Here is a 14,229-nt window from a genome sequence, read left to right as displayed (position 1 = left end):
AAAAACATCACAATAATCCACATGTAACGCTAATCCACATCACTCTAGTCTGACGGCACCCATTCACTGTCATCAATCAAACAATCATCCACATCTTGGATGGCTTGAAAACTGTTCTTTCAACCGTGAATGTGCTCAGGAGTACAAGTAACATGCATCTTTAAATTTAAAGCCTTTTTTTTTTTAACAAAGGTCTGATATCTGGCACAGCTCTGAAGTAGTGTTTAGGTTAAGAGAAATCAAGTTAGAGTGACTTAATGACGCCCATCATGCAACATTCCGTATGGAATCACATGATGTGAGGCGCTACAATTCAAACATTTTAAACTGTTCCATTCTAACGGAACCGAAACATTCCAGACAACGTGAATGTAACGCCTGTCTTAAAGCTTTTTTGATGTGAAGAGCCAAAAGGAAATCAGACATTTTGCTACAACAATGTGAAGTCAGATGAAAACCAAGGTTAACAACAACAACAAAACTCATTTGATCCCTCATCTAATTATTTACACAAAGTCGAGTCTGCATAGAAAATCATACAATCTCCTGTTCAATAGCATTAGTACAAATAATACTCTGCTTTTGTTCTAAATCTAGATGAAGTGGCTAAAATAGAAGGAATTGGATTAAAGAAAAAGAAGTTACTTGACAAAACTTGTAACTGCATTAATAAATCATATATATATTTAGCATTTGCAAATGCTAAAAAAAAAAAACTGTGACATTTAGAATAAAAAAAAAAAAAATCCTTACAAAAAAAAAAAAAAGTAAATAATAATGAGAACCAATCCAAACACTTTCTAAAAATGTTAAAATAAGGCACAAAGGGTTTTTTTTTTTAAAGAGGTGCTGTTGTTCAGGCCAGATGCATTTACAGCTACAGGAGAGACGGGTCACTACGAACCCAGTCATTCACATTATATCATTCACAGTATGTCTTCATGTTTGTGAGATTTATAATAACTTCCTTCTCTGTTGTCCTGTGAATATTTTAGAGCATTCACCACAAACATCTAACTATTTACATCTGTACTGTCTGGTTTTCACAGAGGTGCAGACGGGATATATTTGTTTGAGGACATAGTGCAACGTGTGTGTATAAACCTGGTCTGAAACATCAGCACAGTCACAGCAGAGAACGAGAGGAACGTGAAAACATTGCTGGTGAGATCGGAGCAGGAAACGCATGGTCAGTTTGGAAGACTTGCATGAGGATCCGGAGTAGACAATGAGCGTGTTAATAAAGAAGACTGCATAGCATTTCCTTGTGAGGGCTTTTAAATAGAAATATTAAGTCATTTGATTTCACTTCTGCTTTTTGGAAGCGGTCACGAAACGAAATTCAGTTCAAGGATCCGCTGTCCCTTTTTCATTTCCATCGCTGGGCAAACCTGTAGAGAGAGCAAAACAAAACGGTTACTCAACCATACTCTCATTTTCACTAAATACCACACAAAATCCTGATTTGGTGAATGAAATTATGGCGGACAAAATTTAATTATGGCATCCCAAGTCATAATTCTAAAAACAAAAAGTCTAATTTATGAAAGAAAAAGCTGAATATAGGAGATAAAAAGTCTTTCATGTAATGTCATATTTTTGACTTTTTGTCATAATTATGACTTTTTACGGTGTAATTATTTCATAGTATCTCATAACTTCAACTTATGCAACCCTCTACATTGCGACTAAATCTTCACTCTGGCGCTAAATGATGTCTAATGTTAGCCAATGGCTAATAAATTCTCAGATTTTACTCGCCAGCGTGTGAGTTTGAGGCTAAGTATAAGTTTAGCACAGATATATATTAATTTGCCGAACACTCTCTGACTGAGCGCTTCAGAGTTTCACTCTCCATCGTGCGATCTGTGATGTTTTTCAGTTCATCATGGATGCACAGCGTACCTGTGTTTGTGTATTTGGTTTACTTTAAACTCTAGTGTGAAGGCGGACGACTCTCGTCGCTTTCTCTCACATGTTGAAGTGAGAGAGAGACAGAGCGAGCGAGTCTTACATATCATGCGGAGTAGACACGTTACATGTAAACGATGTTCTTTGTTGTATTTTCCTGTCAAAATAATGGAGGTCCTTTGGATTTTTTTTTCCGCTGAACTAATGCGCAAACGACAATCTGATTGTCTGGTGCTCACTTATTATCGTCCCTGTTTTGATTTCAGCAAATCAGTTCTCACGAATGGATACAACCTTATTAATATTCATGAATCCAGCAGCTCGTTCATCCTTAGTGCATGTTTTACTGTTGTTATTAGTAGAATTCGGATTATTATTATCTTCTTATCAGTATTATTATTCATTTTTTCTTTTTTTTTTTTACAGAAACACTGAATGACAAACAAAGCATCACCACCAGTCCTAAATTCAGATAAAATGTCTATGCAGTCATACATGGTTATGAATTATAATTACTAAAGTTCTATAATTAAATAGTACTTGATTATGCATATCATATTATAATGCTAGACCGACCGATGTTAAGTATGTACTTTTAGGTATTTAAAAAGCTGTGCCATTTAAAAAACATATACAGTATTATATATATACAGTATATAGTATATATATATATCGGTCTGGCGAGTAAACTAAAAAATTTACCAGCCAATGGCGATTCAATTGCCAAGGTGTTCGTAGAGGGTTGCTATGTCATAATTATCTAATAAATGTACCAAAGTGTCTGCAAATATTATCAAGTATCTCATACTTCCATCTTTTTATCTCATAATTATGCATTTTTATAATCCAATGGTTGACTTTCTAGCTCATCATTTTAAATTTGTATGCCATAATTTGTACTTTTTAGGTTGTAATTAATCCTTATCCATAATTATGACAAGTCAATCTCATAATTTTTTTAATAAGTTTTAAACACAATTATTACTTAGTATCTCATAATCTTTATATGTCATAATTATGACTTCCGTATCTCATAATTGCTACTTGTCTTAATTATGAATTATTTTCAGGGTATAATTATTACTTAAGATCTTAATTTTATAATTTTTCATAATTTTGAAAAATTGTACCCATAATTTTACCCTTGAAGTCAAAATGTTTCATTTCAAGTCATTTTTATTTGGTATCTCATACATTTGACATTTTAAGTAAAAATGATATGGCCTTTTATCTCATTCATCATAATTGCATTGCAACTTTTTAAGTCATAATTTTTACTTTTTAGGCCATTATTATTACTTAGTATAGTATCTCATTATTTTGGCTTCTTCTTTTATACTGTCATATCTCATAATTGCGGCTTCAGTCATAATTATGACTAAAAATACTTGGCAGTACTTGGTATCTCATAATTTTGACCTACATCATAATTTTGATTTTTTAATCTTTTAATTTTACCTTTTAAATCCACATTTTTTACTGTAAGGTCATATATATTAACACTTATCGGTCATACATTTTATGTCATAATCATTACTTCAATATCTCGCCCAGACTCAAGCATACTTTAAAAGGTTTGCATGATCGACTGCATGCAGGACAAACTTGAACTTTAGCAAGCATCATGGATAATTTATTTTTGAAAACCCAATAATCCAGTGCATGACGGATTAATAGAGGAAAAGAAACACAGTGTTGTTATTGATCGCAGCGGTTCAGCCGACAGCTGATATCTGAGCTCAACACAATAACATGCAGGTGTTGACAGATGTGTGGTCTGAGTCAGCAGGATGCCTCCACAGTAGCTGTGGTTAAGTTACTGTTGTGTAACTACATGTGGGTTTCCTTCCAAACATCACGTGAAAACTTGTTTTTCCTCGCCACTGAACGAACCTGAGAGGGTTTCTATGATGCATGGAGACTATGATATTTCTGATTGATACAGCGCACTATAATCACAGACTACATGGCTGGCTGTTCTGCTGTATTTGTAATCGCAGGTCCATGTGTCGGACAGCTGGCCAGTAGATGATATACTGATGCAACATGGTGTCATCCAAGTTGTTTCTGCATCAGATCCGATTTCATCTCCGGCCAGCTATGGCTGAACGCAATCCAATAATGCCGTCTGTCCAATTGTTTTTCTGAGTTTGACCTGATCAGATGTTCTTTACAGTGAGATTATTCACAAAAGGACTACATAAACAAATTGGGTAAATAGACACGTTTAGCCAGTTATTCTGACAGACACCAAAAAAAACCTGGTGAAATTCACACAGAAATTTGAAATATAATATAAATAATACGTTTTACAAGAAATTGCTTCTTTAGTCTTTCTACTTGAAATAATTCCACGCTTAATTTAATGTGAAAACAAACAAATAAGTGAACCCTTATAAATAAATAAATAAAAAATAACGTATTAAAAAGTATTATAAAAATGCATGCATGAATAAATGTTTTTATAAAATTATGAAACATTCATATGTTCTATAATAGTTCTTAACCAGTTTTAAAAACAACATCTGCTATAAATAAATTTTTACAATAATAATAATAATAATAATAATAATAATAATAATAATTCAATTAATAATTATTATTTTTAAATCACAATTAATTAAAGAAACAGCAAGTAACATTAAATTAAACAATTAGAAAGACTGAAATATTTTATTTTATATTATATATATTTTTTTGTAAAAATGTACTTCGTTCTAATTGACTTTGGAAAAAAAAAAGTTTTACAGTTTAAAAACTACTTCAGTTTCACATCTTATATTAGGCTTTTGATTTAATAGTTTGAAAATATTTTATACATGAACTTAATCTGAAGATTTACAAAAAAAAGCAGCCTTTTCACATCATTTTAAGAAGAATAAGAAAACAAGCAGCCCCTGATTGGAAAAGTCTGCTAAATAAATAGAAAAAAAAAGCATGTTTTCCTGCTTACATAACAGCCTATAAACCCTCACTCCTCCCGATAATCCTGAAAAACACTCCTGAACCAGCCCCAGCTTCCCCAAAGGAGCCTGAATCTCCACAACGCAAACAAACAATGTTGCTTTTGGATTAGATTTAACAAGACAAGAGTTCTGAAAAGAGACAAATGCTCTGTTTAAATTAAATCGGACAGATTTTGATTCACTCTAATGCATTAGTTCCTTTCTAATCAAACAACAGTCGGACATTAATTTGTCTTTATAGACTTTATCTACAATATTTAGACTTCTAAAACTGCTTTATCCATTTAATGATTTACTTGCCACAATAATGACTTTTCTTGATTAATCAGATTATTCAACATATGATTTAACTGATTAAAGTGTTTAATCTTTTGACAGTCTTACATTTGAATAAATTAAACAGAAAGGGAAAAAACATGGTAGTTATGATTCAGATATAACTGATTCAGCAAATGTGATATATCTTACAATAAAAATAACAAACCCAGCAAATATATGTTAGTATTATTACAAATAATGAGTTTAAATATAAATAAACCATATAATAAAATTCAATAATAATAACAACAACCATACGTTAAAATACATTAATAAAAAAGGAACAATAAAGAGTATTAAACAAATTGAATATTAAATAAGTAAATTGCACTTTACTGAATATTATAAAACATTAAAAAGCAAATAAGTAATTTAAAAAAATATATTAATTCATGCATTTTTTTTAAATAATGCTTTTTACTGTTTTATTATCTATTTATTTATTTATGAGTTTATTTGTTAGTTTTCACATATTCATTAAATAGGTAAATTGCACATTATTAAATATTATAAAACATTAAAAAGTATCGCAACCAGTAACACTAAATAGAAAACAATAAAAAAACAAATTAATAAACAATAAAATGACAAATACATAATTATTACAATAATTATGACACATTACTACAAATTAATGTTAATTATCGATAGTTTAATTATAATTTTTTAATAGTTCTTATGACAAATAATAAAATTAAATAGATATTAATAATAATAAAATGGATTATTATTATTATTAGTAGTAGTAGTAGTTAAAATAAAATATTAAAAATAACACAAAAATATTAGTATTAAAATTAAAGTTAAACAAATAAAATTAATTACACAATTAGGAAACATTATTATTGATAAGGAAGAATATAATTTACATACTCTCACACATAATATGTATTTTCAAATGACTGAACGTGTGATTATTTTATCAAAAAATAAGCAATATATGATTACTGCGGATGTTTTTATTTTATTAGTATATTTGAAGGACATTAGTGATCGTTCGATGTGAGTGGTGTACTCAGTAATACAGACGCAGTATACACAGGAGCAACTGGCTGGAAGGCAAAGAACAAAATGTTCTGAACGTGAGCAGAGACACCTCTGCTGTGTGGGGTCAGGGAGGGCTTCTGTGCACAGCTGCAATCATCTCCTCGTCCCAGGATAAAAGTCTAAGGGAACGGAAAGCGCTCAGGGTGTAAATACACAAAAATACCCCCTAAAACACCCCCCCGTGAGACGAACAGCCAGACCCGCGGCTCACTCCCAGCCAGCTTGTTTTGACGGATGGCTGCCTCCATTCAGGCCGTCCGGGAGAGAAAGCAGGGTGTTGCATAACCGCTCTATAAGCTTGCTGAACGAATGACGCATGAGTCACATCCATACGGCCCGTGCACACGACGCTCAAACCATCTGACACCAAAGAAGCCGGCGTCACTGCATTTCACTGGAGATGCGTGCTAGTCTGAGCGAGTCATTGTTTTAGTATGTTCTCGCCTCGGGACACCAACACAGCGAGTTTTGATTAAAACTGTGCTATAAAGCCGCTTCTAAAATGCATTTCATTTCCTCTGGCCTTTTCAGTTGAATCGCATCCAATGCAAAATCCTTAAAAGAATGCAATAAACTCTCTGCGGGAACGCCATTCCTGTATTACTGATGTTGCATAAAAATCGCTGTTTATACCCAAAAACGTGAAGCACCTGGTTTAGCGTTTAAAATTTGACTTTATTAAGACTTTAAGATGTTAATTAATTTAAATTAAAGCCTTTAATTTTTTATTCTAGTGGTAGGCCTACTTTGTCCATTCAGTGAATTACTTGCCAGAATAATGTCATATATTTCGGTTTAATTTATTTAAATATCACATATAAAAATTAAAATTTTTTGGGAATCTTGATATGGACAATACATTTTGATTAATCAAATTAATCAGCATATTATTTAATTTTATTAAAATGCACAAAAGACTTCAATTGAAAAAGAAGGAAGAGAACAAACATACAGTTATAATTATTACTAAAAATAAATAAACATGGGAGATTTAGCCAATTTTACTGTTTTTCTGATACTGATTATTACTGATTTAACAAATATAATATTCCAACATGAAAAACAAACATATAAATATTTTATTATTAATAAAAATATACATAAACATGGTGAAATTAACTATTATAAATAACTGACATCATTTTACACATCATATTTGCATTATTTGAATTAAAACCACCCAAACAGAGCCTCAGTATGATTTGAATACAAATGCTAAAGTGGGCTTCTAAAATGCATTTCATTTCCTGTGGCCTTCTCAGTTGAATCCCATCCAATGCAAAACCCATAAAAGATTGCAATAAACTGATGTTGTATAAGCTCTGGTTCATACCCAAAACATGCAGCACCTGGTTGGGAGTATGTCGCGTATTAAACTCTGACGCTATCGCCTCTGGCAGAGTGCATTCTGCTGCTAAAATGGTGTCGGATCTTGTTAATCAGATCACTCGTGGAGCTCAGGGTGTGGCGTCAGAAAACTAAACAGGCCTGTGAGTTGAGCAATGGGTAGGGCACGGCAGCCTCGCAGGGTACATGCTGCCCCCGAGGCCAAATACGTGGGTTTGCACCAGGAACGATGAGGAGTTCTTCAATAGTTGAAGAACTCTAGCTTGGATTAAAATCAATTTGTCACTTTAGAGTACTTTAACACTTACTTACTGCAAAGGCTGCCAATAGAGTGCTGAGGATATGACGTATTTTGTAGACCTATTTTCAACATTATGTGGTCTTCAGATGGTCTTTTTTAAATACAATAAGTATCAGCGGTATGGGAAGTGAGCAACATTTGGTTTTTGACCAATGAAAATGTGTACAATTTAACAATTGGTTAGATTTGTTAAATTATGGAGCCATATTGAGATCCCAATATCTCTGGGAATGAACCCTATAGGACCTTAAAAATAAGGATACCAAAATAAAAGTTTGTTAAAAGACAAAATCTAAAAGGATATTAAGATATCTGTAGGACTTTGTGAGTTACTGCCATGCAAACTTTGGCAGTAAGTGCTTTTCCCCCATTTTTGAACCATCACCATTGAAATATAATGCAAAAAATATCACTAAAGTTTACTAACAGACCTACCAATCTCTGTGTAAAAAATAATGATACCATCATTCTAAAGTCAAAAACAGTGGTTTACTTTATGTAATCCACTATGTGATCCCCTCTACAAAACAGTGGATTATTCTTGTAGACATTGAATATTTTGGTTTTTATCACTATTGTCTCCAGAAAAAAATAAAACGTATTTTATAGGGCCCTATATATGCTGGATATGCTATAACACTGGAGACCGGAAATGCAAAGCACCCTTCCAGTTAAGAGTCAGACATGACTTGCGTGTTCGGGAAAAAGTTTATAAGATTTTTGTAATAAAATATCCAATAACCACTTGCACAGTGTTATATATTTCATGCAGTTGTGTACTTACGTTATCTTAAAAGTTCCCAAGGATTTGGAAATCCAGAGAAATTCCAGTTTAAAATAATGACTCGTCCCTGGTCATTGTCACCTATCAATAACACAATATCCTCGCCAATCCTCGCTTATGAATACTACGGCAACACACATGGAGAAATGCGGACGTGTAAGGTATACTGCATGCAGAACGCCACTGTTGTGCATTTACGTTATCATGGATCACGATTACATTTTGGAAAGTACGAAAAAAAACGTACACCAACTGAGGCAAGAAGGCATTGTGACAAACACAGAAATAAAACTAGAATAAATATTGGCGTGGCGTTTCCAAAATGGAGAGCTTCGCGAAAACCTGGGACTGGACAGATACTCCACTCTCACGTGTGTTTTAATAGACCGGTAAGCAAATATTATGTGTGAAAATTATTTGGTGAAAATAACATCTCCCATTGTTACATGCTCCATCATTGCGTCATCGAGCTTCGCCTCTGTTATTGTTTTGAAAATGCGACCTCTAGTGGTGAAAACTTACATATTGTGCCTTTAATACTTTTCAACAACCCAAGAAGTCTCGTTTTAATTCATAATGGGATTTAAACTGCACTCTTGACTTTTGGTCTGAGGTGAACAAAAATAGTGGACACGGCATCTAAAATTTAAATAGCAACCCACCTGAAAAATGTGCATGCTCGTTTCAGCCAATGGGTTTGGCTTACGCCGCCCATGTGACTTGGTCCATTCTAACCTCCAACTGAGACGCGTCGGGTCGGTCCTGCGGGTTGACTGCCAACATGTCCTGCAGAAGCCGCCTGACGCCTTCAGACATGATGCTCCGCGTCTTCTGTGGGATGTTCAGGACCATCTTTGGGTTCTCTAGCAGGGCCTCACCCACCGGGACGATCTCTGTCCCCTGGCGGACGTATGTGCCGAGGAGCTCTCGCTTGGACTCGGCATCGATGAATGTGATCCGCTCGATCATGGCCCAAATGATGATGCCGAGAGCAAAAATGTCAGCTTTGGCAGTGTAGTGTCCCTCCCACACCTCCGGAGCCATGTAGAAGTCGGAGCCGCATGCTGACGACAGCCAGAATTTGTTAATGTTCACCAGGTTTTTGTTCATCTGGTTGTCGCCTTCGCTCTCCATGCAGCTGAGTGCCGCACAAACCTTGCTGAGGCCGAAATCGGCGACCTTGATGACCGGATCGCCGGATTTCTGCGAGATGAGAATGTTGTCTGGTTTGAGGTCCCGGTGAACAATGTTGTTCTTATGGAGGAAGGCCACAGCACTGGTCATCTGCTTCATGAAACTACGGTTGGTCCGTGGATCAGGCCGCCGCGAGAGGATGTACTGGTTGAGGTCACCGCCATCGCAGAACTCCATAACAAACCAAAGATAACACGGTTCCTCTGGGTAACCCAAGATACGCTCACCTGGAAAGACAGTAGAATGCGGTTAGCGACTCTTCTGCTCACCAAGGCTGCATTTATTTGATTAAAAATGCAGTTAAATCAGTAATATTGTGAAATATTATTACAATTTAAAATAACTTTGTTCCATTTCAATATATTGTAAAATTTTATTTATTCCTGTGATGTGCAGCTGTATTTTCAGCTTCATTACTCCAGTCTTCAGTGTCACATGATCCTTCAGAAATCATTCTAATATTCTGATTTGTTGCTCAAGAAACATTTTAGATTATTATCAATCAGTCAAATTATGTATTATGTTAGTCAAAATGGAGCAAATATTACAAAGACAAGTTTATATATATATATATATATATATATATATATATAAAAATATTGGATTGCTATAATATTTTCCAATTGATACATTTTTCTTAACAGATCTTTTTTATATTTTAATATCACTGAGGTACTATAGTTTTTATTAAGTATATTTATGATTTATTTAACTATTTTATTATGAAATTTTGATAAATTTTTTATATTCTTCCTATTCCTATTTAATTTTGATTAAAGATTTAGTAATTATATTGTGTGTTTTGTTTATATCTTTATTCGTTTTATTTGTTATATGTCTGTGTAATTTTTTATTCCTTTTTATTTCAGCTTTAGTTATTTTAGTATATCAAGTGAGAAATGTTGCCTTGGCAAGTAGGTTAGTTATTTTTTTATATATACATTTATATATTTTAACTGTAGTTTCTTTCAAGTAATTATTATTATTTTATTTTTTTTTGTATGGCTTTATTATTCAACTTTAATAACCCCGGTTAAAATGACCATTTGTTTGAGGTTAGTGTAAACCACTGATGGCAGATCAAACCCACTCCAAAATCTCCTCATGTGGTTCACGGAGTTATTTGTGCTGAGTCAGATGAAATGGCTCTTCATTGAATGTCGCTGGTTTCTAACTGATAAGCTGCTGTTTCTGGCTCGTTAACAAACTGACATGGTTGTGTTTGATTAATCCCAGTCCTGTTCAAACTACAGCAGCTTTACGGTTCATACTCCGAGCCTTAGAACTAAATTGTTGGTTTAGCTAACTCAGACAGGCTAGCAAAACACCAATCAGACTTTAGCTGAGCTGCATGTTTGGAGGCTTTCCAAAGAGCACCGTATGAGAGTAAACCCTGATAATCTGTCTGTGTTCGGTGATAACCAACATCGCTTAGCTTCAGTTAACAAGGGTTAGGAAAATGCATGGAGAACAGGTGGACTCTGACCCATACAAATGCTGCAAGAACTTATAAACACTTGGGGAATTTTAAAAATGACAATTTCCAAGTCTCAGAAAATTATATCATGTAATAAAATATTTTTTAAAAATCATCAAAAAACAAAAAACTGAACTTTCTATTTCCAATTTCTATTTTTTTTTAAGTTAGGCACCACTCTAACAATTTTTTTCTTTTTTAAATGATTGCAATGACTTAAAAATGAATCTTTATTGAACTATGAACATGTGAATGTGTTGCAAAACATAAACTATTATAATCTTTCTGAGGTGTAGGCTATTCAGTAAATATTTTAGGTCAATGGCACAGTTCTGAGCTGTAAATATGTTTACTGGCAAAACTGACCTATGATTACAGGTCACAAATGTCGAATGACTGCTCTGTAATACCCATAAAAACTTTAAAATTCATGAAAAAATTTGGGAATTTATATTGCTGAGTTAATGCACCAATCTAGTACATTCAATGACTCAGATTTTGTTATGGTGCAATGATTTAAAATAAATCTTGATCCTGTAATCTGTGGTCTGTATCAACTGCACAATGACAGTTTATTAATAAATCTACTAGAAATACTTAAGGTCAAAGAGCTTTGACTGGCAATAAAAAAAATGAATTCTTGTGATAAATTAAATTGTGATCCATAAATGTGTTTATTAGCCAAATGAGCTTACTGATCACAACTCACAGACTAAAAAAAAACTAGCCTAGACTGAAAGAAATGTCAATAATTCCCAAACTCATACATTTGTAGAACAACATTAAATGACCTACAATACATCAGCAAAAAAAAAACCCAAAAAAAAAAACATTCAAATAATTCCTAAACAAGCCTGTGGCGTCTGGATTAGTTTTTCCATTGTGTACGAGGCCAGTAAATGGTGACACTTACATAACAGCAGTCAGCACAAAATAGATCCTGCTACTGCTGAGGCCAACCACAAATATAGCACTCGCACGACACCACAAACACGCAACCTCAACACACCAAATCACAAAACGCCAACGTCCCATTTGAAGAATTATACACATTATGTGTGTCATTTTCTTTTGTGTGAATATATTCACAAATCCCATTTAAAACCATTTTTGATGGAGTACAGCATGTCAGACTGCAGGATGTGTAAATAATTCATGTCAAAACTATATTCAGGGTTCACGTGCATGGAAATATCAGAACAAAAAAAATAATATGATTTCCAGGCCTACTACAACACAAAATAATACAATTTTAACAACTAGTAAAAATGTATATTTCCAAATAAATTTTTTAACTTATGCACTAAAACACCTATGAGCTCAAACTGAACTTTTGAGAATGCAATTACTTAAGAATTTATCTTTATCTAGTAAATTTCTTCAAAAACTACTTGCATTCTGCTCAATGACAGTAGACTTTAATCTGATTTTGACAGCATGCCCATAGATGACAATATTATTTAATCTACTGGAAAAAGAGACTCAAACTTTGAAAACTGCACACAAAGACTAAAGCATATTAGCAGAAGTCCTATTGGCCTATATGGGAGAGAAGGGGTTAATGCATGATGGGTGCTAGAACATGATGTTCCCTCACGCAAAGAATGCCTTCTCTTCCTACGTATGATGACATGCATTAAAGATGCCCAGTATAGACATGCATTACATTAAAATAGTGCAATTTGTCATGCTTGCAAAGTTGCATTGCTTTTATGCACCTCAAAATGCATATGTGCTACAACACTAAACAATCCACTTCTTGTGTTGGCACTCAAAAAAATAAAAATAAAATCAGATATCAATCAATATATCAGTTTATATTATGACGACAACAACATGCAACAACTCTACAGTTCTTTACCTTTGAGTGAAGTTTCAACTAATCTCAAATACTGTTTGTTTCGTTTGTTCCCGTGGCTCATTTTCTGTGCCATCCCGTTTCTCTGCAGCACGCACTCCTCCAGCTGCACCACGTTCTCGTGCTTCTTCTCCAGGCTCGCCAGGGCCCAGAACTCGGCCAGCGCCAGCTCCACTTTCTCGGGCGCGTCGCAGCGGAGCTTCTTCACGGCCACGCGGGCTCCGGACCTGCGGGCGACGGCCTCGTACACCACACCGTAGCTCCCGCGACCCACCTCCCGGATCAAGCTATACCTGGGCGTCTTCAGGAACACGGCGGGATGGAGACTGTCACGCTTGAGGAAGCCCGTGGAGAAACAGTCCTCCTCCTCCATGAGCTCCTCGTCGTCCTCGTTGGTCTGCACAGGCAGCGGACGCAGGACTTTACCTTCATCCCGCCTCATGTGTGCGCTGGGCGGCTTGGCTCGCTTGCAGCTCCGCCGGAGGCGCGCTAGTCTCCCCTGTGTGCCGTTGCGCAGCTCCATGAGTTTATTACCCCCTGTGTTAACATATGTGTCGGGACAATAATCCTATTTTTCATAACGTCTCTGAAAAGCTACGGGAGTTGTCACTTTTGGGCAAACTCGACAGGTTTGTTTGTGTCTTTTGTCACTTCCTCCATCAAACGTCTCTGACTGACATAAACAACATGAACTCGAGCGGGGAGGGGGCGTGGCATCAGCGGCCTGTTCCATTTCATTCATAAGACGGGGGAGGCGTGTCACAAATGCGAACAATTTTCCTAGTTTAAACACCATTTAAACGATTTATTCGCACAATGTGTTTAAAACTCTACGAATACCAAATGCAATACTATTTAAGGTGTTTTGTTCTTCATATTCTTTCCCCAAAATGTATACATTTCGTTAGAAGTTAATCGTTCCGTCATGCACAAGCCTATGTGTGACCCTTGACCCCAAAAGCAGGCATACCGGTGCAGGTCAAATAATTAGAATTTCATCAAAAAGTTTATTTATTTAACTAATTC

At 34.9% G+C, this 14,229-nt stretch overlaps 1 protein-coding gene across 1 annotated transcript; it reads right to left on the bottom strand.

Moving 5' to 3' along the window:
• Positions 1-850: 850 nt before the first annotated feature.
• On the bottom strand, positions 851-13,893 carry stk35 (serine/threonine kinase 35). Its single transcript, XM_059528452.1, has 3 exons — positions 13,207-13,893; positions 9,337-10,095; positions 851-1,391 (listed from the first exon to the last, which is right to left on the bottom strand). The coding sequence occupies exons 1-2, from the start codon at positions 13,724-13,726 to the stop codon at positions 9,377-9,379; spliced, it is 1,239 nt and encodes a 412-aa protein (XP_059384435.1). The 5' UTR covers positions 13,727-13,893; the 3' UTR covers positions 851-1,391; positions 9,337-9,376.
• Between the last annotated feature and the right edge of the window lie 336 nt (positions 13,894-14,229).

Source organism: Carassius carassius, chromosome 37 (assembly GCF_963082965.1).
Source record: "Carassius carassius chromosome 37, fCarCar2.1, whole genome shotgun sequence".
In the NCBI taxonomy this organism is placed as follows: domain Eukaryota; kingdom Metazoa; phylum Chordata; class Actinopteri; order Cypriniformes; family Cyprinidae; genus Carassius; species Carassius carassius.
Note: the sequence above shows the minus strand (reverse complement) of the source record. Positions and strands in the feature narration are given on the sequence as shown.